Genomic DNA, 25278 nt, shown 5'->3' with positions numbered 1-25278 from the left:
TACTGATGTGTGTATGTGTGTCGTCCACAGAGGCGCAGGGCATGAAGTGGATCTCCCCGGTGGAGGCGTGCGTGTCGCACTCGCGCGAGCTGCTGCGGCGCATGTCGCGCGGCGGCCTGGGCGCCTGCGCCTTCGCCGACCTGCCCGCGCTGCTGCGCCGCTGATGCCGTGCTGCCTCCGTCGCCGCCGCTGTCGCCGCGCCCGCGCGCCGCCCGGGCCCGCGCCTGCGTCGCCCGCGCTCCGCCCGCGGTCGGCGCTCCTCACCGTCTGTCATTTGAATCGAGGGTCGCCGGGAACTTCTGTCGAACGTCTTTTATTTAGATCGTATCTATGCGAGGTCCTCGAGTCGCGATCTAGCATCGGACGCGCCGTCCCGCGCCGAGCGAACCGAGCGATCGTTCCAAACTGCCATTTTTCCTCCCCGGCCCGAGCCGCGTTAAGCTCGGGAGCTCGCCCGCGGTCCGACCGCCGCTTCGCCCCTCGAGCATTTTTATATTTATGAAGTGATAAATATGACGTGTAATATTATCGAATATGTAACCGTGTGCTCCGCGACGAGTGCGACGATACGGACGTTGTGAGACGATCGAGTTCGATTCGAACGTAGCCGTACTGTGTCGGACGCTCTGTATATTGTCACCGGCGTCGTAGAATATATCGTTATAGAATATAAACGAGGTAATCGTATCGAGGGACCCTGTTGCTGATATATGTTTTTTTTATATTTTTTTCTTGTACATTTTAACCCGTGTCGACGTATCGATTCGACTCGACGATCGACGCGAAAGTCGATTATTATCAACAAATATTTTTTTATATCGATTTTTTGTTTATAATCGATTGTTCGTGCGATGTACAGGTTGGTTAGTTTTAGTTGAAACTGGACTAAAACTGTGTTTTTTAAGACTCACGACTGTAAGCAACAGTGGTACCTATAACTATAATATAGAGATATATAACGTGAGAAGAGTTTAGAGATAATAAGGTAACGAAATTGTTTTGTTACTAGTGCAGTTGGATCGTGCAATATGTCATAGACAATCTGTACATGATGTCTGTGGCAACTAGTCTGTTTGGAGGAAGTGTGTAACGATATAGGGATGCTCTCGCCTTAATATGTCTTTGGTTGTGTTAGTTGTCCTTAGGACATTTATACTCCGACAACGACATACCCAAATGTCAGCCGGAAATTTAATAAAAAAAAGCAAAGCAAATTTCTGGAATTAGTAGAATTTGTCGACAAAAATATATGCGACTGCAAATCACGAGATCGTGTTTGAATCCAGAGTCGAACATTCTGACTGAAAACAGTTCACTTAAAATTATAACTCATAAGAATAAGATACACGAAATAGGTCGAGGGCTATCTCGTACAGTTATACTCCTCTAAACGGTATAAAGCTAGTAGTTCTAGCGATAACCCATAGCTTGTAGATATTAATATAGAATAACCACGGCTTGCAATAGCTGCGGTCTGAACTGACGCCGTGTTCGAGATCCGAGTGCACTAGTGACTGCAGCGACTGAGTGACGGCGGGAGGCTAAATATAACATACAGACACACTTATACACAATATAATACTATCGTTTTCATAACTACTCATGTATTTTTTAAGAATTGAGAGTTTAATACTTGAAATTCTTCATAAATAATGCTATTGGGGTTATTGTAACTGTGTGACTCATAAATGTGGTTAGAAGGTGTTTTGTCTTTTTCACTCATAGAAAGTTTCAAACTTAATCGAAAGTGATGGAACATTAATTAACAATGTTGTGCTTTCATTGTACCACTTATATTGTCTTGTTCTTAATGATACACAAGTGATTCATAAGCCCGTAATGTATGCGTGCACGGGTTTATACGTAACTACGTATACGGATGTATCCGTAGATATATACGAAAATTAAAAAGATACTATGATCTGTTTAAGGTTGATTACTTAATATTGAAATATTAATCTTATATTGATCAATGTGACTGGTTTCTATGCTATTTTGATTTTAAAAGAATATGTTTTCTACTTGAACTATTTGTATTGTGTACTTGTTCTGTAGCTGTCTGTATTGTGTGTAAGTGTGTGTGTAATTAACTCAAATATTAATGTTACTGCGTATGTATCAATAATATAAGGGTGTGTACATACAATCGACACGTGTCGCCGCGCGCCGCCTCGTGTAATATGTTGTGTAAAGTTCAGTCTACAATATCGTTCTTATATCGTATTGTTTTCTTTTTTAATAATATATTATGTTTAAACCGCTCAACTGACTTTGATTTTTTACCCTTAAAACCTATTATTACTACTAGGCCTGTAGTAGGCTTGCTGTGTAAGGGCTTTTAAATGAGGTCTAGAGGCATAGCATTCCTTCAAAACTGAAGGAACTGTAAGGGCGCATTTTCATTGGTTGATAAGTCTAATGAGCAATGGCATCAGTAAACCGATAACTCCGTGGCACAATGGTAATAGTCGTCACGCCACTACCATTACGTCGGGAGGTCCTGGGTTCGATTCCCACACGGGACAATTCTCTGTGTGATTATCTGTGCTACTTTATGTTTGTGTTGTTTGTATGTTTGCAAAAGGCCTCGAGACGCAAAAGCAACTCATAGTGCGAGAGTCGTCTTTTAAATAAAATAGAAATTATATCCTCGGTCGATGCAAAGCATTCGGGGACTCCCTATCCTACCTAGCATGCGGGCGCTAACCACCAATTGAAATGCACCCTTATATTATATGCGAGATTTCCTTCACAGTTAAACAAATGCCAGTTATTTCTAATACATATAATAACGAAACACCTTGACATACGGCCTTATGAATCGTTCATGCCTTGCGACTAAGCCATGTTATCATATTTGAGTAGATAAATGCCTAGTATTAAATGTGGTGACATTTTACGTAAAGATAAGTTTTATTAAATTGTTATTTTCCTGTAGCAGCTGATTAAGTTTTGCAAAGGGACCAATTCGTAGTCAAATTAATTGATCAATTCGTATTCGTTTTGTTGCCTGTAAATTGCAAATTAATTAATATGGACATGTCTACAATAGGCAGGAAAATGGACTGGAACTTTTGGAGTTAAAGACTTTAGTACCCACTGCTTCAGACCATAATACCTGTGGCGAACTCTGTGCATCAGTGGGTAAAGTGGTTGCTAAGTCACTAACACTCTCGGGAGGTTGTGGGTTCGATTCCTACTTTGAATAAATGTTTATGCAGACCACAAACAGTTGTGGGCGCTTGTAGGTCTGTGTGTTTGTTGGTTGTTTGTTTTTAAAAAGGAAAGAAAAAAGTACGCTTTGCTGCCTGCAAGATCCAAAGTTCATATTGAATGAGACAAAAAACGGGTCATCAGATTGAAAACAACTTTTCTAGCTAGTTTATCTAATTAAATCGATGAGCTGCTTTTTATCAGATAAGTAGAAAGGATAACGGGTGTTATCTAAGAACCGTTGAAGTCTAAAGTCCAAAAAGACTGGTTAATTAACTGATTGACTGGTTTCTTTGCACGAAACCTGCGGAGTGATTTTTGACCCCTTGTCACTGTTACACAGTTGGAAAATTCTAGGTCACATTTCTAGTCAAAGGTCGCACCTTTTAATTGCCATACCATGGCCATGATTTAAACTATTTTATTTACTGCTAGTAATAAGCAACCAAACCGTAAATATATTGCAAATTGATATAGGCTCAAGCGCATTTGCGTGTGTATGTATGAAGTATAGAAAATTGTCCTGTAAATTTTCCGGTGCGATCGGTTCAGTGTATTGAAGGGTGCGTCTATTCCATACGTAGAAGGATTTTTTGCCCACTGCTGAGCAAGCGTCTTCTCCCGAAATATAGAAGAGGAAAGGCTTTGAATTCACCGTGCTGGCCATGGTTGGGGACTTTGCATGCCCTTAAGAAATGCGTTCAAAAACAATTTGGAATAGGTACCTATTATTACAATTTATATACCTACTTATACCGATGCAAAGTTCAAAGTTCGGACCGTAAATCTGTCTAATACAACTCCGGAAGTTTAAAGAGAACATCGATTTCCGGATCATTAAAATTCCTAATATTGAAATATTACATCGATATGGAAATAGGAATTACGAATAACGAATTTATAACAAAGCCTGAAAATAACGAGTCATTGAAAAATTATGTTAATTGTAAAAATTGCAGAGGGAACAGAGGGAGGCCCTCCGAACGATGGTTATTTCTAATTTATGTTCTAACTGGTTCTGATAAAACCGGTCAAAATGACGATGAGGAAAATGTCAACGTTAATTTTTTTCTTTAATGTTTCTACAATGTACTCTGGTATTTTTATAGCTACATGCCGATAAGAGCATTTTCCAGGAAGCAGTTAAAAGCTTTTTGTTATGCTGATCTTTGATGCATTTACAGGTCCAGACTTCAACTATAAAATCTTCTACCGGAATATTAGATAGACAGAGGTATTTTAGAAAAACAGAAAACTCAAGTAACTTTTATAATAATAATAAAATATCACTGGATAAAATTTATTTGGTCTTAAACATTAGAAGTATTTATATTCTCACTATAATGATCTATTTAACCACCTTTAACCTTTCAACAGTCTTGCCGGAGATCCATAAACCGCGAATTCCGCGATTCGCTAAAATACTGATTTTTGGTTGGTTTATATTAGCAAAATAATTTCAAAGGTCCTTGAACTATCGGTGCAAAGTCCAATCGATATAAAAACAAGTGTGTGAATGACCGCCAAGTAAAGCAGATTTTTTATTTAATACATAATAACTTAATAGGTACTTTTTAGTCTAGATTTCCTAAACACCTATAGCAAAAAACAAGAGTCATTCTAGATCTTGAGATCCGATTATCTAATAGTATATTTTAAGGAAGACTTTTTATTGAATGGACTATTATTGCTTCCATTACTATAAAGAATGTAAAGATTATGCCTATGTAGATTAAATTTTTGCAATTCAAATTCTGACGTGAGTTAACTAGTCTATAACAAAAACCTTTACCTACTATGTATTTACCTATGTGCTTAACAAAAAGTATACTAGTATAAGTTGAGTTAAAAAGCTATTTTACTGTAGATCATGCAAATATTTGCAAAGTGTAGCAAATAAAACCATCGTAACTGGACTATGGCCCTGGTGGTCTGTTGGTATAAGTAGTGGTTACTACCTTACCTATCGCTTACAACAATTAGTTATAAGTAGGTATACAATTTCCAGAAAATTCTGTGCTTTAATATGGAGCTTTCATAATATAGTTTAAACTGTTAGAAATTCTTTTTGAGAATTAAGTCCCTTAACATTACGGTATAGGGATCTTCACATCCAACCGATTAGGTTTTAAAAATTGTGACGATTTTAAATAAGTCTAGATCACTTTGGTTTGTAGAGGGTCTAGTTCAGAAGAAGTTTTTTCATACTGAGGGACGATAAGAAAAGTTAGCAGTTCTTAGTTAAATAAATCCGCAAGCAAAGCCGCAAGCTACCGCTTGTTCACAAACAAACTAAACCATGAGTCAAAAGAAATTTGAATAATTACACGTTAATTACTAACATCAATATAAAAGGAAGTTCAAATAACCGATAGGAAAAAATCTAACAAAAATAAAATTCAACGCGGAAACTGAAGCCACTTACTGCGCGAGCGTAGTAGCTACTACACCTAAGTGGTAAAAAATAGTAGTAATATTATAATTTTTTGTCGTAGTGGCCTGACCGGTCCGTGGGTGTGTTAGACCATCTGAGACATAAATATACGCACTGACAGTTAAACGCTTGCAATCTGAACGATAAGTAGCCTGTATGTCTTCGAGCCTCTGAGAGCAGTGGACATATATCGTGAGTGATTTCATTTATTTATTAGTTATTATTATAAATTGGTAGTGCTTTGGCTAAACTTGAGGAAGGATATTATATAGAGCTGTAAATATTTGCAATATTTTTTCTGTTTTGTTCTTTATTTAGGAATTCATTTCATTCAGTATTATTTGTATGGATCATCAGTTTTACCAATGGCGGGCGATATGTTGAAAAAATTGCGCAAAGTTGGGGGAAATCATAGAGAAAAAACAAGTGGTTTTTAGGTTTTGTAGAAGGACAATTAGCTGAAAGCCTTATGGCTAAGATATAGGACTTTCGATATCAAAAGCTCGTAGGTTCGCCTCGCAGTTTCCCTCGTTTCCACTAACGATGAACATACTTTTAGCAAACGCTTTCCCCTAAATAAAAAAAGGGTTCACACCAAGCTTAATAATTTTCTGCAATTCACCATGCCGGAGAACTCCTTGTATAAATTCATCATCATCTTTCACCTCCCATTTAGATGGCGTTGCTACTAACCAAGCGGTTCTTGACGCTGATATCGCTGAGTGCAGCCCTGCGTCTGGGCAAGAAGCACACCTCCCCGGTGCAGACCTCCGGCGGCATGGTGCAGGGACTCATCGATGATGACAACTACGCAAGGTTCTCGGGGATACCTTATGCTACCATCACTGAGAGATTTCAGGTAAGGCTTATAACTTAATGGTTTACATATATGGTCCATGTGTATATGGATGTATATGGTCGCTTCGCTTTGGCTTTAGGTATCTCGAAAAGACGAACTTAACAGGAGATTTTAAGCTTTGACAAAATAATTTACTATTCGTTGAAGTCGTGTTTTTTAACATAAACAGTATAAAAGACTTATTACGAGTTAAAACCCACTACCATACAATTACATATTTAGTTTCACATCGATGCCATTTTACTGTAACTCTTCAATTCGTAGACGAAGTGTCTTATCTTTTCATAGTTAGAGAAGTTCTTGACGTTTCAAAACATATCGTAGTATGCAGCGCATTTGTTTGCGATAATGATGCAAAATAGTTAATTTCAAATAGTTATTTTATCGAAGCCAAAATCCGGATTTGTAAGTCATGGTAATGATGTTTACTCAATAATTGATAACAAGACAAACCTTCAGTGTGACTTTGACCTGTTATCAATAAGGAAAAAACTTTGTTGATAATGATTTTTATTTACACAAACAAAGAATCCACATTTCTTAGTAAAACTATGTAACAATTAAACATGAAGTTCATCACACCACTGTACGTTATGCATAGGTGAAAAAATAATTGTGTCCTTTCTTCTGCCCTTCAGAAAGAATATCCATTACGTTAGTATACCTGAAAAGTCCTAAACAGTGATAGCCGAACGGTTTAAGTTGCGCATCCCACGTGAGTAGTCGACGGTTCGAACCCGAGGCAACATACCATTGACTTTTGGGACCTATGTGAATATTGGATAGATATCACTTGCTTAAACTTTGAAGGAAAACATTGTAACCTTACATGCCTTGAAATAGTTCTTAAGTTAACCCACACTTGGCCAGCGTGGTGGACTCATGGCCTAAAACTCTCCCTAAAATTGGCAGAAGACACTTGCCCAGCAGTGGGACGGTAATTATAGGTTAAAAGCTTAAAAGTTCTAGTCATCAGAAACGATTGCAACAATAAGTAATTGTAAATACCAATAATTGTTCTTACAAAGTAGATAATAGGTCAGAATAGATACTTTTTACCTTAAGTTTACATAAATAGCACAATTATTTGCTTTACAAACTAATTACAGGCTATTTAGTTGGCATGTGTCGTGTAAAAAACAATCATTGTTATAAACTTGTACTTTGTTAATTGTCCTGCTTATCCACTTAAAGATAATACCTATTATAGGTATTGTAATTAGTGGTACTTTAAGCCGATACGGATTGCTTCGATGTCGCACTGAAGATTGAATTCAAAGGTCGATATCGTTCTGCTAACTTAATCATTTAACTGTTCTTTGATAGTGCAAGCTATCACAGTCTATCTATACTAATATTATAAAGCTGAAGAATTTGTTTGTTTGAACGCGCTAATGTCCGGATCCACAGGTCCGATTTGAAAATTGTTTTCAGTGTTAGATAGTCCATTTATTGAGGAAGGCTATAGGCTATATATCATCACGCTAAGACCAATAGGAGCAGAGTACCAGTAAAAAATGTGACAAAACGGGGAAAATGATGAGCCATTCTCTCTTATGTGATGCAAGCGAAGTTGCGCGAGTCAGCTAGTCCTATATAATATAATATTTAGATGATAGTGATTCATGGATTTATTCAGACTTTTTTTGAACTCCATCATTCTTATCTGACAATGACTGCCACGAGGGTAAATTGTAAAACAATATTTTTTTAGTTTTCCTGTAGTCTTAGAAATTTTCTTATTTACTTTAGGTACACGTAATAGCTTTGTAAATTCTATAACGCTTTCATTGCTGAAAGACTGAACTAACATTTACAAACGTCAGAACGGAAATAAGGAAAACTTATAACATATTTCAAAAATCTAAACAAGCGTAGCAGTTTGTTACATTTTGTTTAGAAAATATGCAAATGTTATTCAAAAAGTCGCATTTATAATTAAACTTGACCATGGCAACTAGTTTTGATTTCCTCAATAGCTCCACGTTAAAAGCAAAGTAACACAAAGAAAATGAACCTTTTGAATTAGATTAATTGCTATGTAATCGATTGAATTGTCAACACCGTTACGCCTACATGTTACACCGAATTAACTACGCAATGTATGTGTACAATCTGTTTACAACTAGTTCAAGTGTCGTTTTATTTGCGTCATATAAAATACACCATGAATTTGCGTGATTTCGTTATTTACACTTGATGTCTACAGTCAAATAAAGTTTAGTATTCACAAAAGGTTAACAGACACATTGGTGTATGTTTTCCATTCATTTTACTATTTTATCGTATATGTAGCCATTTAAATTAGATGTTATAATTTCAATATTTTGACTGCTAACTATAATTTTTAAGCAAACTTAATAACTAGGAATTGATCATGAGATCTACAGTTACGCAATAAAATCAAATTAATTTATTACCTTCGGTGAAATCATGCTACTATTTTTTCCTCAGGAATCCGAACCTGATCCTAAATGGGAAGGTGTGTTTGAAGCCGACGATGATCGTGTCAGATGTCTGCAAAGATTCGCCCACACATATGTGCGAGGGAACGAGGACTGTCTCACTCTAAACGTGTACACTCCTCAAGTTAAGCAAGACCCTTCAGCTGAACCTCTCCCAGTCATGGTCTTCATTCATGGAGGAGGCTTCTCCCACGGGTCAGGCTCTCCGTTCCTCTACGGCCCTGAATACTTTATGCAACGTAACATCGTCCTGGTAACCATTAACTATAGATTGGAGGTCTTAGGTTTCCTGTGTTTGGGTATTAAAGAAGCGCCCGGCAATGTTGGCTTGAAAGACCAACTCACTGCGCTGAAGTGGGTTCAGAAGAACGTTAGAGCATTCGGTGGTGATCCTGACAACGTGACTATATTTGGAGAGAGTGCCGGAGCGGCGTCCGTCATGTATCATCTGCTATCTCCGATGTCTGTCGGCATGTATAAGAGAGCTATCATTGAAAGCGCGTCGTCTACAGCACCCTGGGCATTGCAGTTTGATCCTTTGGAAACAGCCAGCCAACTAGCTCTAACTATGGGCCATGACACCCAAGACCCTTACGAATTGTACGAAATATTCAACAATGTCACAGCTGATGACTTAATGGAAGCTCGAGTGCCAAGACAGATAGGTAATATTGCTCCATCAGAATATATCTTCGTTCCTTGCATTGAAAAAGAGATCCCTGGCATTGAAAGGTTCCTTACCGACTCACCTTACAACTTAATAAGCAGAGGAGAGTTTAACAAAGTGCCTTTGATCTATGGATACAACAACGCAGAAGGATACTTCTTTGCCGGTTTAGAGAACGACACGACTATAATGAATATGAATTTCTATGACGCGTTACCAAGGGATTTAGTATTTCCTACTGATGAAGAAAGGAACGCTACGGCTGAGACGTTAGATGAAATGTACATGAAGGGAGAACCCATTACTAATGAGACTTTAGGTACCTTTGCGAAATTCGAAGGTGATTCTATAATTACTTATCCCGTGATAAACACAATGGATTTGTTGTTGAACAGGACGGATCAACCGCTGTATCTGTACAAGTTTTCTTACAATGGTAAATTGAATCTTGCTAAAACAGTGGCCGGGTTCAGGACCGAACCGGGAGCGACCCACGGAGATGAATTGTTTTATTTATTCGGTAACGGAATGCCGTCCATGTTCATAAAAGATGATGATAAGAAGATGATTAATACTATGTCGGAGTTGTTCACCAACTTCGCTAAACACAAGTAAGTTTTACGTTTACAATATCTTTCTAATTTTACAAAAAAATATGCAACTGTATATGAATGGATCTCCACATTTCGCATTATTTTACTGAATCAAAACAACAAATGGCTAAATTATGTATTAATTTATTGTTAAGTATTTAGCGGTACTTACAATAAGTTTATGGAACATTTTAACCACGAAAATAAGAAAAGAATACCAAAAATGTACATAAAACCGGAATCTTCAACTTACATAATCGCTTTTTTAATTTTCACGAATAATGTAACATACGATTTACTTGTTTCCAGTGACCCTACTCCTGAAACCAGGTCGCCATCATTACCAAAGTGGGAGCCAGTAGACCCTGAAGACCCTCACGTGTTCGTCATCAACAAGGAGTTCTCCAGGGAGCCGCTCTGGCTGGACGACGACATCAAGTTCTGGAACACCACCTACTCTATGTACAGGAGGACTCATTAACGAGTTCTATATCATAAGTTTAATTTAAATAAACGGGTTATGAGGTAAAAGAATTTGTTCACTTTTTATACCTCGACGCAAAAATAGGGTATTATGGTAGGTTGTATTATGTATTGTACAACCAAATCTGCTGATTTCTTTCAAGCAATTTATTATGACATTAGACAATGGTTTTTCAGGTCTCCTTCTTATTATTAGTTTATCTTCGTATACATAAGAAAGATAAGAATTTTGGTTCTGCCACAGCTAACTCTTAACATTGTCTTCAAAGCACGGAGACACTTTGACGGAGTTGCAAGCGACCACCCATCATTGTACCATGACTAAACTTCTGCTCGCTTAACTTTACAGAAAGGTAAAACTAACTCGCCAAACATAAATAGAAAGATGCACCATAATCTCAAAAGTTAACCAAGTCGAATAAATAAATTGTATTGCATGCAGTCTCCAGTAGCGGGTAGTCAATTCATTGAATATCACTTTATCGTTGTTCCAACAGCTCGGAGATCTGAGGTCCGGCTGTGGACGGGCGAGGGGGGGCAGGGCACGGGCCGCGAGGGGGGGTGGTCGCGAGAAATTGAATGAAAACATTGAATATTTATTCTGAGACGATGCCAGTGCACCGCTGCGGGCTCAGGACATGCACTAGGTAGACTTGCAGATAGTATATTAGGTAGAAAATGAATTTATAAGTCGTAACTTTATTCATTGGTTAATGTTGTTTGATATTACATGCAGATGAAGGCTTTAGAGAAACGTTTTGACCAGGTAGTATTGGTAATTACTGGTAATAAAATAAATGGAGATTAATTATCTCTTCGCAAATGTGTTCTATGCACGTTTGTGATAATAGTGTAGATTACTGTAGATAGATACGTTTATGACATTGCGTCTAAAACGGTGATATAATTATCAGTTGCTAAAATAGTTACTCTGTTTTAAATATTACAAGATATTTCCCCTTTTGAATTTAAGTTCAATATTTTATGAAAATCTTCTCTTTCCTTTACTGAACTTTCATTTTAACTGCAAGTTCACAACAAACTAGTACTTTGTTAAGTTAAACGTTTATATTGTAGCAAGTATTGGTTTTAGTTAAAGAGAATTATATACAGTTTACACAGTCTAATAAACTTGTAAGGAACAATTACTTCCAGTCGGTCAAGTGGAAGGAAACGTGCTCGCAATTCATACAACAATATTAAATGCTTCGGAGTTTTATAAACAACAATACTATGTGTTATATAATGTTATATAATGTTATATATATAACTAGCGTTTAAAGTTAAAAAAATCGTATGTATTAAACGAGCTTTTCTACCAAATAAGTATAAAACAATAAATAATATTATTTACTGGAGCGCAATTTGGTGCAATTCGAATTTTGAAATAATATTTTTTTTTAATTGATTTATATAAGTTACAGGTATAACTCGAACCGAGCCTACAAGCTGGTATTTGAGGAAGACAAGGCTGTGTGGGTATTGTTTCTTTTGCCTGCTCCAACGAAAGAAAAATAAATAAACGGCGATTCTTTTTTTGTTTTTAATGTTTCGTTTACCAGCACAATTATGAAATTTCCATTATATTGATGTATTTTTTTTATTGTTCATACGGTTAATAAAATTGTGGACTGTAATTATTATTTACGGGAATAATAACTTACGAAATTGTTTTTTATCCACCATATTCTACAATATTAGTACGTTATAGACAATTAAACAATTTAGAGAACTAATTTTCAGAACGAATCGTTTTTTTCTTATCTGGTTCGCGCTTAATTTTCCGGATTTCTGGTGATTTTCTAGTAGTGTTAGAGTGACGTTAGTACCGAGAGTAGACCAGAAAGTAATCTAAAATACTTTCGCGTAAATTCATTACAATGGTTACTTTTTTAGACAAAGTAGAGTTAGTGTTGTGCGTCGAAGTCCCGTCAATTTCTAACAATTGAAAAATAGTGACCAGGTGAGGGTTTGCGGAGAAATTAGCGTCTCAAGGAAATGACGCTAAGCAGCTACATCAGATAGTCCGTGACGACCGGCATCAAATAAGGTATTGTAAACCTTACAATTCTTATTACGCAACAACCCGTTTAGCAATTTAGTAATATGTGTACAAACCGTGATAGTTTAGACACTTTAAAAGTAGATTTACATCGCATCTACAGCTGCATAATCTTTGTTCGTTCCGGGATGATCTTGTGGCTCTCCTTTTAATATTTGATCTGCATATTTATAAATCGTACGCGGACTGTTTGCTGCGCCCCTCAAGCGTATTTGCAGATTTATAGTTTATTTCATTTCGTGTGAGGGATCTAGGATTCACCATTGTTTGCACTGCATTCGCAAACCATCGAATGTAAAGTATGTAAAGAATTGTGGATTTATGACGCAATAATGTTGTGGACTGGACTGTTTGGGCTATAATGTGGTGTTATGGTGTCTCAAGATGTAAGGTAAGTTCGCTGAATAAAGTTCAATAGAGTGGTGGTTGTCATAAAGTCGTAGATGACATTCATGGTACGTTAATGTTCGAGATACTCGCTTTATGGAGTACTGTATGTTGTAGTTTGGGAACTACATATTCAAATATGAATTTATTTGATCGATTCAAGGAAACATTTTTAAGGTAGAAATTGAAGGTTAATTTCGACGATTCCAACGGGCAATATGTATCGAGTACTCGTCAAGAAATAGTGGTTGGTGATGACTAACAATGCTAAAAGATTTTAAACAAACTTAGGATGGTAGCTTTTCGTCCTTTAAGTTCTATCACCACGTAAGTAATATTTTGACATTTTGATGTCATTGGCTGGAGAATCGAAAGATGGATTTGAAATTTGTCTCTCCTGAAAAGTTGCTAAAAATGACTTATATAATAACCTAAACGACGTTTTGTCGGTAAATATCAATTTGCAATTGGCTAGCTTATGTACGCGTGTCGTCTTTTATTAGGCAGGATATCCTCTTCATTTCTAATGGGCATAACAATAAGCAATAAATAATCATACAAGTTACGAAATCTAATAAACCTTGTACCTATGTACTTGTACATAATAATCAAAGAATAAAATTATACGACTAAAACGGAAATTCGTTATGTTTCAATGGTTAGGCAGGAAAAGCAACCATCGATTAACTAACTGCAACGAATGTAATAGATAAAAGTTACTTTATACAGTTAAAAGATAACGTATAATTGTGTTTACAATTTATCGTTTGCGTATCAAATTCACTGTGAAGTTGGTTGGTTTATTAACAACTTCGATATTATTTTGCGAAAGTTCATATTGAAGTAGGCATAGTTACAAAATATTTTCCTATAGACAGTCTATGGTCACTTGTAGCTCAGAGTTCGTAGTACTCGTAGTGCCTTCATAGGGTACAATGGTATCTTATTTTAAGTAAAAAGTTACTTAGAATTAGATACCATATATGTCGAATATTTGTTACGTATAACTTTGCATTGTTTATAATGTATGTGTTTATATACATTTATGACCACGTAATAACTTACCTTGTCGTCTCGGGCAGCCTTATTTGCATCGTATCATATTATTTTACTTGTTGAATAGTAACGCAAGTAGCAATGAACTTTGACTAAACAACTAGAGGTCGTCATTTGAATTTATGCAATTATAAAACAGCTAGCTAGCTAATGCGGTGTCCTAAAATCGGTGGAAATTCCTATATATTTTGGCAGTTATTGCAATAAAAAGCCTTGATTTCATTTTCAAATCCTACAGCTATTTACACGGTAGCTGCTTTGACTAGTTTAATTTGTAATTTTTTCGAATACTAGTTGATTTATTATGTAGGTTACTTTTAAGTAGATTTTGCGTAAAAAAGTTAAAATCATTCCTATATCCATCTATCCAACAATATAGTTTCAACTTAGACAAATTTAAGACTTCGGCAAGACACCTACGCTTGTTTTAGAACAGCGTTAAAATGAAAGATCGTGCCTACATTTTTATTTATCCAAATTACATTGCATAGCACTCTCGCAGGGTACATAACCTTTCAGACCATATTGACACATTATACTGAGGTAGAAGTCTCCGCGGACGTGGGGGGGAGTGTCGGTCACAGAGAGGGGGTGGTTGATCACCATCATCTGAGACCTGTTGGCTGTCGTCACTGGCCATGTGAGAGGCACCAGCTCAGAAACTGTTGGTGTTGGATCTCTGCAAGATTAAAATACGATATTAGCGCATTTTTTTTCGTTTTTGGCTCTAGTTCCGAAAGCGATGACCTGCAATTAAAATTCCCGTTATAACTGACTCACTTGAAGTCGAGATGTGATTGCTTTTTATAAATGCATGAGAATTTATAGTTCGTTGCACTCATCAGACAGTAAAAAATAAAGGCAAGCGAGTTATGAGTGAACTTACCCAAACTTCATGAAGTTGGTCAGCAATGTGGTGAATCTGTTTATAATCAGATCATCCAACTTGTTCACGTTGAACGTGAGTCCTCCAGGCTTGAACAGGTAGAATAAGTCGTCAGCGTGCGCCGCTCCCTTCATGCCCACTTGATCGAGCAATATCTTCATATAATTTCTATCCCCCACATACGAAAACAGATAATTGTACACTGGTTTATCTGAATACCTAGCTATCAACTTCGAAAATGCGTCATTCGCTCCATAAACGACCCAATCGGAATAAAAGTCAACGCCACCTTTGATCGAAGCTCTACTATTTATTCTTTGTTTCCCAAAGTAATGTGAACGAATTTTATTTGCTATCTTCCTTTTATCTTTATCGGAACACCACGCGAATATCGATGGCAGACTCTCCGGGAAAGTATTATCTAAATATTCTAAAGTTCTTTGGTTAGTTTGACCGTATATAAAGATACCTTCACGATCTGTGGATCCGAATATTGTCGGGACTTTGTTAAAGTCTCCAGACTTTATAATATTGTAAGGAGTGTCATGAAAGAAAGGCTTGGTGTGATTGGCATCGCCACATGGTGAATACTTGAAATATTTAATATTTATAGTAGAGTCTGCGGTGGCGGCCAGCAAATCATTAATTTGTGCCTTTAAAAATGTATTGTACACGTCTTCTTCACTTCGTACTTTTCTTATTTTAGCTGCATCTTCAAACGAAGGTGTCAGAGGGTCCACATTAAACGCCCACGGGGTAAGAGCGGCTCCACTCATTATGAAAGCTTTATGGAACAATCCTTTGCTTCGTTTCGACAATAAATGCATGGACGCAGAAGTCGCCCCGGCACTTTCGCCAGAGATAGTCACATTATCAGGATCTCCACCGAAAGCTGCTATATTTTTCTTAATCCATTTCAAAGCTGCCACCTGGTCTTTCAATCCTAAGTTTGCAACATTATTTAAACATAGGAACCCTAGAACTCCCATTCTATAATTGGCAAGGACTACTAGGACGTTCTTCTTTACTATAAACTCTGGGTCGAAGTTCCATTTTCCGCCGTAAAAGTAGGCTCCACCGTGGAAGAAGATGAGTACGGGGAGATTCTGTCCCCTGGTGGCTTGTGGTGGGGTGTAGATGTCGAGGGTGAGACAGTCTTCTGTACCAAGATGGAGGATGGAGATGGCTTGCGCGCAGGAATCGAACTGCAGTGTAGCGTCGAAAACACCATTCCATTTTGCTGGTGGCTTTGGTGGCTGGAAAGCAAATCATTAAAAGTCATGTTCTTTAAATTTTATTTTACCTTTGAATATGTTTTACAAGTAGATTGTGTGCTGTATTTTGGCGATGCGATCATTCTGGGCTGCTAATCTTGTTATGATCATTTTAAGTATGTAAATCTTTCGTGATATAGGAAGGTAAAGGGTGATCGCATTTTTTTGTCTTTGATATTTATTTACCTTTTTTTGGTGCAGGTAAGGCATATTTTTTGTGAGGTGTTTATCGATTTATTTGAGTGCAACCCTTTATACCTAAATTAACATCGTTGAGTTTGATGACCTTACGATGAGGGTATGGGGACAATATGATATGTAAAATAAAGAAAATGCTAATTAGTTCGTTTCTTCTTCGGTTAATTTATGCTCTACGGAGTGAAAATAATATGTTTATTGACGTGAATGGCAACCTATAGATGGGTCTCTAGATCTCTTCAATAACCTTAACCTAGGAAGCTCCTTGTCAGAAAGTATGTTTAGTCATATTCTTGTTTCATTGATGATAATTTTCATAGGGCAAATTTTCGAAGCGATAATAATATCTTCATTGGGAACTCTTGAAAGGAAGAGAAATGCGTAGCTATTATGAAAAGAAGGTTTTTGGTCTGTGTATTGAAAAAAATCTTTGGGAGTAGACTTATAATAGATGTGGAATAGCAATAATTTAGTAAAATAATAACACATTTCTAGAAGCAAACAGCCGTCCTTTGCAATAGTCAATTAACTTTACAAATATAGCATATTACTATAATTACTAACGAGCCACCTTGCCCTGATTGCCCCTTATACCTAGTTCATGTCGAGAATTACTGCTTGTTTATACATCTTAGATAGCTATATTTTCTTGAGTTAAAATAAATGATACAATAATTTTGTTGTAAATAATTCTTCCGGCAGAAATACTTCAGTATAACCCTATAACTTCATTCGTTAATCATGTTTGTAAGGATCGTAACATTGCTCTTCTTTGGTCTCTGTTAAAAAATGATATTATGTATGTATTGGAATCAAGTATTTCTCCCCAGATCATTCCAGAAGCACTTCATTGCTGGTATATTAGCCCAATTTTGATTGAAAATTAAAGTTTGGAATTACTTACTTGGAATCTGTGTGTGGTACCGTACGGTATCCCGTAATACTGGTTCTGTCCGTTGAGTCCTCTCACTCCCCTCAGTCTGCCCTCACTCACTTGCACTACCGGCGTGTACTTCACGAGGAAGCCACATGCGTATTGCACACACAACAACAACACAAACTTCAGTTCAATTGACATGTTCACTTGTCAAGCGATGTACATTATCTCACGTTGTGTTAGAGTTACTTTGTGAGCCGTCTCGAATAAGTTGTCGACCGTTGACTGGTTTTGAATAAAAAATATTAGGATATTGTTTTTTTAATGCTATATTTACATTAAAAACATTTGTGTACGGAGTTTTTTGACCTTGAAAGTTGACTGCACGTGTAATAAAACTTACTACTTTATTATGTTAATGCATTGACTTTTAACTTCTGAAACCTAAAAAGACATAGACAGTTGGTATTTTTGGCGATCCGGTTACCAACAATGAGTTGAAGATTTTAAATTTAAAGTTAAATGTGAAAAAAACGACACTCTTTCATATAAGTTTTTTTGTGATTGATATACGCTTTACGTAAAAATCCTTTCCAAAAAATTGACTAAAAAAATATATGTGTAAGTCTTTGGCTCTACCAAAATGGTCTTGTGCTACAATTTTAAATCTGTGAATATTTGTTTATAAATCCTTTACGGACTGTTTACTGAACTCTCAAGTGTGTCTAATGGTTTTTAAAATAGATATATTATTTTAATTAAAGTTGCTTGTAATAAGGGACAGCATCATAAACCTTCAGATTAGTGATAAAAAAAATAACCGTGTTTTAATGGCGTGTTACAATAGAAGTCTTTCCGCATACCAGTTTACTACGCATATAGTTATTTGGTTTAGATTCTCGATCGAAACGTGTTGTGTTAGTCATTTTGTTGGGTCTAAAAAATGTCTAGCTAAGCTAGAACGCTAATACAGGCCGCCTTGTAAAGTTGTATTAGTAGGTAATTGCAGACTTTACTATTAAAAGACTGAAGAACAAGAATGTGATAGACAAAAAGCGGGGATAATCAGTGCTTTCATAAAAATACATAAGGCTTCATTGTTTCAGAATACTATGATCCATAATATTTCTTTTACTTAATCTAGATTGGTAATACAGTTCTTTCAGAGAGCCAAAATCTACTGCTTCAAGTCTTTTCGACGCAAAACTAGCTTCTGCTAAGGTAATTCAAAATAAAAATAGAGGAACATAAGTAATACTGTATTTATTGCTCTAACTGACACTGCATGGCACTGTCGCAGGGCACGAACCCCTGCAGTCCGTACTGACACAGCAGCCCGAGGTAGAAGTCTCCGCGCACGTGGGCTGGAGTGTCCGTCACCGTGAGCGGCTGGTTGATCACCATCACTTGTGATCTGTTCGCTGTTGTCACTGGCCACCGGAGAGGCAGCAGTTTGGTGATGGAAGGAGTTGGGTCCCTGGAACGTGGTGAAACGTTCGTGAGGTAGGGTTTTGTAGTAAGGTTTTAAAATGTAAAAGAGGGTTTTTTTCCAATTATTTCCTGAAGGTTGGCAGAATATGGCTGAGGATAGAAATCGGTGGAATATTTTGGGGGAACCTTTGTCCGACAATAGAACAGGATGGGTTAATAGAAAAAATATATAAATGTAAGGTTTATAAAATTCAATTTACATAAGTAAAATAATTAGCATTTGTAATTTAAATTGGTGTTTCTATAAAAGGGGTCCAGGTAGAAGTTGGCAATGAACTCTAAACAATCCTTACTCAACAACCTTGCTTGACTCAAAATATGATCCAAAAAGCCATTTATTTTCTTAAACTGTCCTAAATACTATAGCAACTGGTCCCATTTGACCGAATTGCCTCGACACTTATATTATGCTAAAGCTCTTAAAAAGAACCATGTTCATCTGAAGCCATACAAAACAGCGAAACAAAACAGCTTTATACTCAACAGGTAATTAAACAACTTTACGACAGTTGTCCGAATGAATAGCTTTAGTTGCATCATTTGAACACAAAACATAGTGATGTACAAACAGGATGGACTGTATGGACATGTAAGGCTGCGTTCACACGGCGTCGTGTCTTACTCTGTCGGATCTCACTTTTTGCAGGATCCTGGTCAGTGGCAATTGTATTTTTATGAAAGAGTTTACACGAACGGTTTTCGGTTTTAGGATCTTTAAACCGAATGTTCGTGTAAGACACGACTCCGTGTGAACGCAGCCTTATCTGTGTGTAATGTGTGTGCGGTTGTATCCGATGCTGTTGAGAAATGGCAAGACAATGTGTGTCAATAACTTGTGTGTAGCATGCCTTAAAATGTTAAGAAATTAGCTAATGTACAGGTAAATTATAGGTAGAATAAAGTCTCGTTTAAATATTTTATACAAGTAAGCTTCTGTCTGCGACTTTGTTCACGAAAAAGATTTTCCGAGGTCAAAAGTATCTTATGTATTAATCTTGATTATAAGCTATCACTGTACCGAAATTCATGAAAATCCGTCAAGTAGTTTTTTCCGCAAAAAAGTTGACGAAATACAATTATTTATTCTTACAAGCTTTCGATATCTACAGATTATGAGTATGAGCTCAATTTCGGTAAATTTTAAGAAGAATAGTAATAATTCCGTTACGTGCAAATAATATTACACATTTTAATGGGATCAATAATAAAACAATTTAACCACACTTTCGAGTGTATATAGTTGTTCAAATCGCACTCTGAGGGAAATTACATTGGTGTCTCAATCGCCATTGATTATAGTAGATCTCATAACCACTAGACCGTATTATTTGAAAATGCCCAATTACTTAGAATAGCTATGCAGTGAAGTAAGAAACGCATTACATTACCTGCAGCACTAAGCACAACACTAAACGTTAAGTAGTGTTGTAATATCGTCTCAGTGCACGTGTAATTTGTATGAAATGTGCTTATTTTACACGTGTGCACCTCACAGTTGAGTCAGTTGAGTGTTTCCGTAAATATTGTAGTTTTAAGTCTTTGTGTAGTTTCGTGAAAATACCTTTAAGAGTAAGTAATATACTTAGTTAGTTTTAGCTTAGTATGATTCGAATATAAAATAGAAAAGTTTTGAAAATCTAAGAATTGTGTTAAGTAAAATATATGATTATTAATTATATTATCCGTGAGTTCTCTACTGTTTGCGAATAATAAAGCTTTCTATTTGTAGGGAGTTGTCACTGCCTACAAAGAGATGCTAGGTAATGAGTGATATAGATGTTATAAAGATTGTGGTATAGGGAATGATAAACACAACCTTTCACGACGAGTGCTTTAATGTCACTTAGTAATTTAAGTACAATTCAATTACAATAAAAATAATGCTGACACGCTGCGCGGGTTTCGAAATATAAAAGTGAGGACACGCAGCGCGATGCTAATTATGTATATAAAATAATATTAACCTGTAATACAGTTGACTGTACACTATTGATGATAAGATAATATATTCAATAATTTAAGATAACAATATTATTGAATTCTATGACCCATAACAATGCTTTTGGTGCGATAACAAGCCCTTAAAAAGCTCGAAAGAAAAAATCTAAGTACGGTACGGTTTTGCTTAATTAAATATGCTTTTGGCAGATAAATATTTAAATTAATATGAGAAATTAACTCACCCGAACTTCATAAAGTTAGTCAACATCGTGGTAAACCTGTCAATCATCAGATCATCCATCTTGTTCACCCTGAACGTGAACCCTGCAGGCTTGAACAGATAGAACAGGTCGTCAGAATGAGACGCTCCTTTTATATCCCTGTAGAACAAAGCCTTCGCGAAGTTCCTGCCCCCTTCATAAGTGAATAGGTAATTATATACCGGCTTGTCTGAATATTTTGCTATCAACTTGGAAAATGCATCAACTGTCGCATAAGCTATCCAATCAGAATATAAGTCAACACCTCCTCTTACTCTACTATTAATCCTCTCATTCCCAAAGTAATGTGAACGAATTTTATTCGCTATCATCTTTTTATCTTTATCAGAACACCAAGAGAATATGGAAGGTAGCCTCTCAGTGAAATTATTGTCTAAATATTCTAAAGTTCTTTGGCTATTCAGACCGTAGAGCAAGAGCCCTTCGAGGTCAGTGAACCCGGCGATTACCGGCACTTTGTTGAAGTCTCCAGACTTTATAGTATTGTAGGGAGTGTCATGGAAGAATGAGTTTGTATAATTCGCGTCGTAACACGGGGAATATTTAAAATACTTGAAATCTATTGAAGTGCCGTGAGTGACGGCTAATAAATCGTGTAATGGTGTCTTCAAAAATGTGTTGTACACGTCCAGTTCAGTTTTTACTTTTCTTAGTTTTGTAGCGTCTTCTAACGCCGCTCCTAGAGGGTCGAAGTTATATGCCCAAGGGGCTAAAGCTATTCCACTCATTAAGATAGCTTTGTGGAACAATCCCTTACTTTGCTTTGACAGTAAATGCATTGCGGCAGAACTGCTGCCTGCACTCTGACCAGAGATAGTCACATTATCAGGATCTCCTCCGAAAGCAGCTATATTTTTCTTAATCCATTTTAAAGCAGCGACCTGGTCTTTCAATCCTAGGTTGGCAACATTATTTAAACATAAGAACCCTAGGACTCCCATTCTATAATTGGCTATGATTACTATAACATTCTTTCTGACTAGAAATTCTGGGTCGTAGTTCCACTTGCCGCCGTAGTAGTATCCTCCTCCGTGGAAGAAGATTAATACTGGTAGGTGCTGCCCCCTGGCGGCTTGTGGTGGAGTGTAGACGTCAAGGGTAAGGCAGTCTTCCACGCCGAGGTGGACGAAGGAGATAGCTTGAGCGCAGGACTTCCATTGAAGCACAGCGTCGAAGGTGCCGTTCCATTTTGCAGGTGGTGTTGGGGGCTAGAAAATAAAAAAACAAATAATTACGCCACTAATCTTTTTTATTCTATAAGAGAGACCATGACGATTGATTGATGACCTGTGATTTAAATCATGTTTGGAAGTTCAGATTTAAATCATGTTCAGCTCCAATCTTTGTTTATTTTATGCATGTAAGGAAATGTATTTTCGCAGCGGCATTACATAAACGTCGATTTACGACTGACTTGCATCATTAACACGGTAATAGTGAAATATATTGACCATATTATTTACCTGCTAGATTGCATCTTAGGAAACGACACCTCATGTTACATGGCGTCATTTAGGTACTCAACTTTCACCTCATAAAATAGTTTTAAGGTACTTGCGTTACTTAATAAATATCATTGGACAACTCATACACGGTCATTTGATTCCAAACTAACCAGAGATGGTACTATGGTAACCAACCAAATAACTGATAAAAATACAAACTTATATACTTCTAAATCATATGTATGAGTCAGAACAGATACTCGTGCTCATCACAAAAATATTTGTAATCGGTGGGATTCGAACCCACCGCACGTGGTACCTACTACGGTTATTGCAGCGAGGCAACTACGTTGACCACTGTGTCAAATTTGCAGTTGCACTTACTTGAAATCTGTGTGTGGTACCGTACGGTATCCCGTAATACTGGTTCTGTCCGTTGAGTCCTCTCACTCCCCTCAGTCTGCCCTCACTCACTTGCACTATCGGCGTGTACTTCACAAAGAAGCCACATGCGTATTGCACACACAACAACAACACAAACTTTGGATTTATCATATTTACTAACAAATTTTCAGACATAGCTTGTATTTTGCATCGTAACACGACGTTCTAAGAACGATTTTGATTCAAGTTTGATTACTATTTCGTCTAAATCATATTAAGTTTCATAAAGGTCAATATTTTATTAATACAACCTTCATATCGGTTGATTTGTGACATTGTATTCAAGTAGTCGTGATTTATGCACAGATGTTTCTGATGTAGTCTCCGTGTTCCCGCGTATACGAGTGCACTAGAGAACACTAAAACAGCAGAGCTTTAATTAAGTAATCTTGGTGAAGTTTTAAAAAGAACATTAAGTTTTTATGTTTACGGCCGGTGATTCGGAAATTTTAATCTTTTTCAAGATTAGTCTGTTAACACGAGGGAGGAATACTCAAGTTTAATTAGAATTAGAACTGCACTTTATAATTATACTAACTAATACAAAATATACCCTTTCTGTCCTTATATTCCTTATTTGTTAAACAATGTTGTCACTAGTTTTTATTGTAATATTACGGCACGGTTACACCCGCGTTTTGTATTGTTAATAACTGAAGTCTTTCTCTAGAATGTAGTCTATCACTCAGCAAAATCCAAGAGGTTCAGCTGTTTGTTAACACGAAACAAATGCACTTTCACACATACATTATCACAGAAATTACTTTTTAAACTAATCACTGTTTACAAACACAATTCTAACTAAACATATCTCACTTCAACCTACAAACAGCTGACAAACAGACACTACAAGACTGTTTCTACACAAGATACATAAAAAAACTACTTTTTTCCGCGTTATTTAATTCACAACACATAATATGCAATTATTTCAAGACCACGGGTCAAGTTCATCTGTCTAAACCAGTGTTAGGTTAGAGAGTTTAGCCAGTACTGCAAGGAAGGCCGGCCGATCAGCGGCTCTCGGCAATGTCTTGCGCAACAGTTGAACAACGTTTGTTAATCTATGATACTGTTCCTATTCTATGTTTGCTAACTATCGTTACTTTGAAGATAGATAGTGTTCGCACGGTTTTATCTGTCCTACCTAGGTGGTTGAGTAAGTAAATGTATGTGAAAGTGGCTACTCACTACGACTTGACTAGTAGTGAGATCGTGTGTTTGAAATGCGGGGACATTAGCATATACGTAGTTATATATAAGTTATATGCTAAGGTAATATAATAATACATCGTACAGAATATCATGAAAGCTCTATACATGAAGTGGTAAGCAGAGGTGTATGATATACCCACGTTTCGCACATTAACAATGTCAGTCAGTGAGAGTCTATTGCCATTTACCGGGCTCTGGACTTCGGCCATCATTAAAATGAGAAATAATCTAATACAAATTTGAAAAGACCAGGAAATCGAACCCGAGACCTAATCTGCATGACGCGAGAGCAAGCAGTCGTATGAACTACCGACCGTGTCACCAATGGCAAGGGTGTACCATGCTGGCGTAGTGTCGGTTGGGGACGTTGCATTCCTTTAAATAACCAAGTAAGTTGTAAAGTTCAAGTGTGCATAAAATATGTGGCCTTAATTAGACATTTATCATCTTTTAATTCATCTAACCTCGTTAACTATGTTAAGGTCGACATTTGGTACAACCACTTTAAGTAATTTCTAAAAATAACATATTTTTGATAACCTTCGACTTGATTTCAGTTCCCAGAGCAGGGAAAGTTATCTAGGAATTTTCTCATTTCTGTTGATTGATAGTCCGAAACTAGTAACGGCATGTGTGCGCTGTGCTGTCCCTGTGCTCGCCCCTCACCACATACTAAATTCATGGAACTTACCTTGTTAATGGCCAAACATGGATGCATTTATTGCACCACCTACATCTTCGGGTTCATACACACATAGATAATATCACGTCTTTTTTATAGTTGTCAGAGACCATAGAAAGTCACTTGGTACGATCCTTACAAACTTCTCTTGCTTCATTCACATCCATTCATCTTGTTATACAGAACCGCCGGTTACGAGTACTTCGCACCTGACCTTTATCAATACATCGCCGATGTGATCTGTATATGTCTGTTTAGGGCACCCCCTTCCGGCGTACTACAGGCGTAATATTATAAACTACTTTTTGAGAATAACAGAAAACCA

The 25278-nt window shown here is 36.9% G+C and overlaps 4 protein-coding genes across 8 annotated transcripts in view; 2 read left to right on the top strand and 2 right to left on the bottom strand.

The window, feature by feature from the left end:
* The window catches only part of RanBPM (Ran-binding protein M), a 44364-nt gene extending 42103 nt beyond the window's left edge, over positions 1-2261 (top strand). For all 5 annotated transcript variants that reach the window (XM_076125636.1, XM_076125635.1, XM_076125640.1 and 2 more), the window contains one exon: positions 31-2261. In XM_076125636.1, the coding sequence (XP_075981751.1) occupies positions 31-164 (134 nt within the window). In that variant the 3' untranslated portion in view covers positions 165-2261. The remainder of the gene's footprint in view (positions 1-30) is intronic.
* Positions 2262-5643: 3382 nt separating this feature from the next.
* On the top strand, positions 5644-10765 carry LOC142979979 (esterase FE4-like). The gene is made up of 4 exons (XM_076125228.1): positions 5644-5839; positions 6324-6506; positions 8961-10249; positions 10541-10765. Exons 2-4 carry the CDS (start codon positions 6324-6326, stop codon positions 10710-10712), a joined length of 1644 nt encoding a protein of 547 aa, XP_075981343.1. The 5' UTR covers positions 5644-5839; the 3' UTR covers positions 10713-10765.
* Positions 10766-14684: 3919 nt separating this feature from the next.
* LOC142980205 (juvenile hormone esterase-like) lies at positions 14685-17655 on the bottom strand. The gene is made up of 3 exons (XM_076125539.1): positions 17482-17655; positions 15106-16361; positions 14685-14898 (listed from the first exon to the last, which is right to left on the bottom strand). Exons 1-3 carry the CDS (start codon positions 17653-17655, stop codon positions 14685-14687), a joined length of 1644 nt encoding a protein of 547 aa, XP_075981654.1.
* A 1056-nt stretch (positions 17656-18711) lies between these two features.
* LOC142980123 (juvenile hormone esterase-like) lies at positions 18712-24188 on the bottom strand. Its single transcript, XM_076125432.1, has 3 exons — positions 22997-24188; positions 21129-22375; positions 18712-18931 (listed from the first exon to the last, which is right to left on the bottom strand). Exons 1-3 carry the CDS (start codon positions 23189-23191, stop codon positions 18718-18720), a joined length of 1656 nt encoding a protein of 551 aa, XP_075981547.1. The 5' UTR covers positions 23192-24188; the 3' UTR covers positions 18712-18717.
* Between the last annotated feature and the right edge of the window lie 1090 nt (positions 24189-25278).

The sequence above is a fragment of the Anticarsia gemmatalis genome, chromosome 17, assembly GCF_050436995.1.
Source record: "Anticarsia gemmatalis isolate Benzon Research Colony breed Stoneville strain chromosome 17, ilAntGemm2 primary, whole genome shotgun sequence".
NCBI classification, from domain to species: domain Eukaryota; kingdom Metazoa; phylum Arthropoda; class Insecta; order Lepidoptera; family Erebidae; genus Anticarsia; species Anticarsia gemmatalis.
The sequence above is the reverse complement of the archived record's forward strand: the minus strand, read 5'-3'. Positions and strand labels throughout refer to the sequence as shown.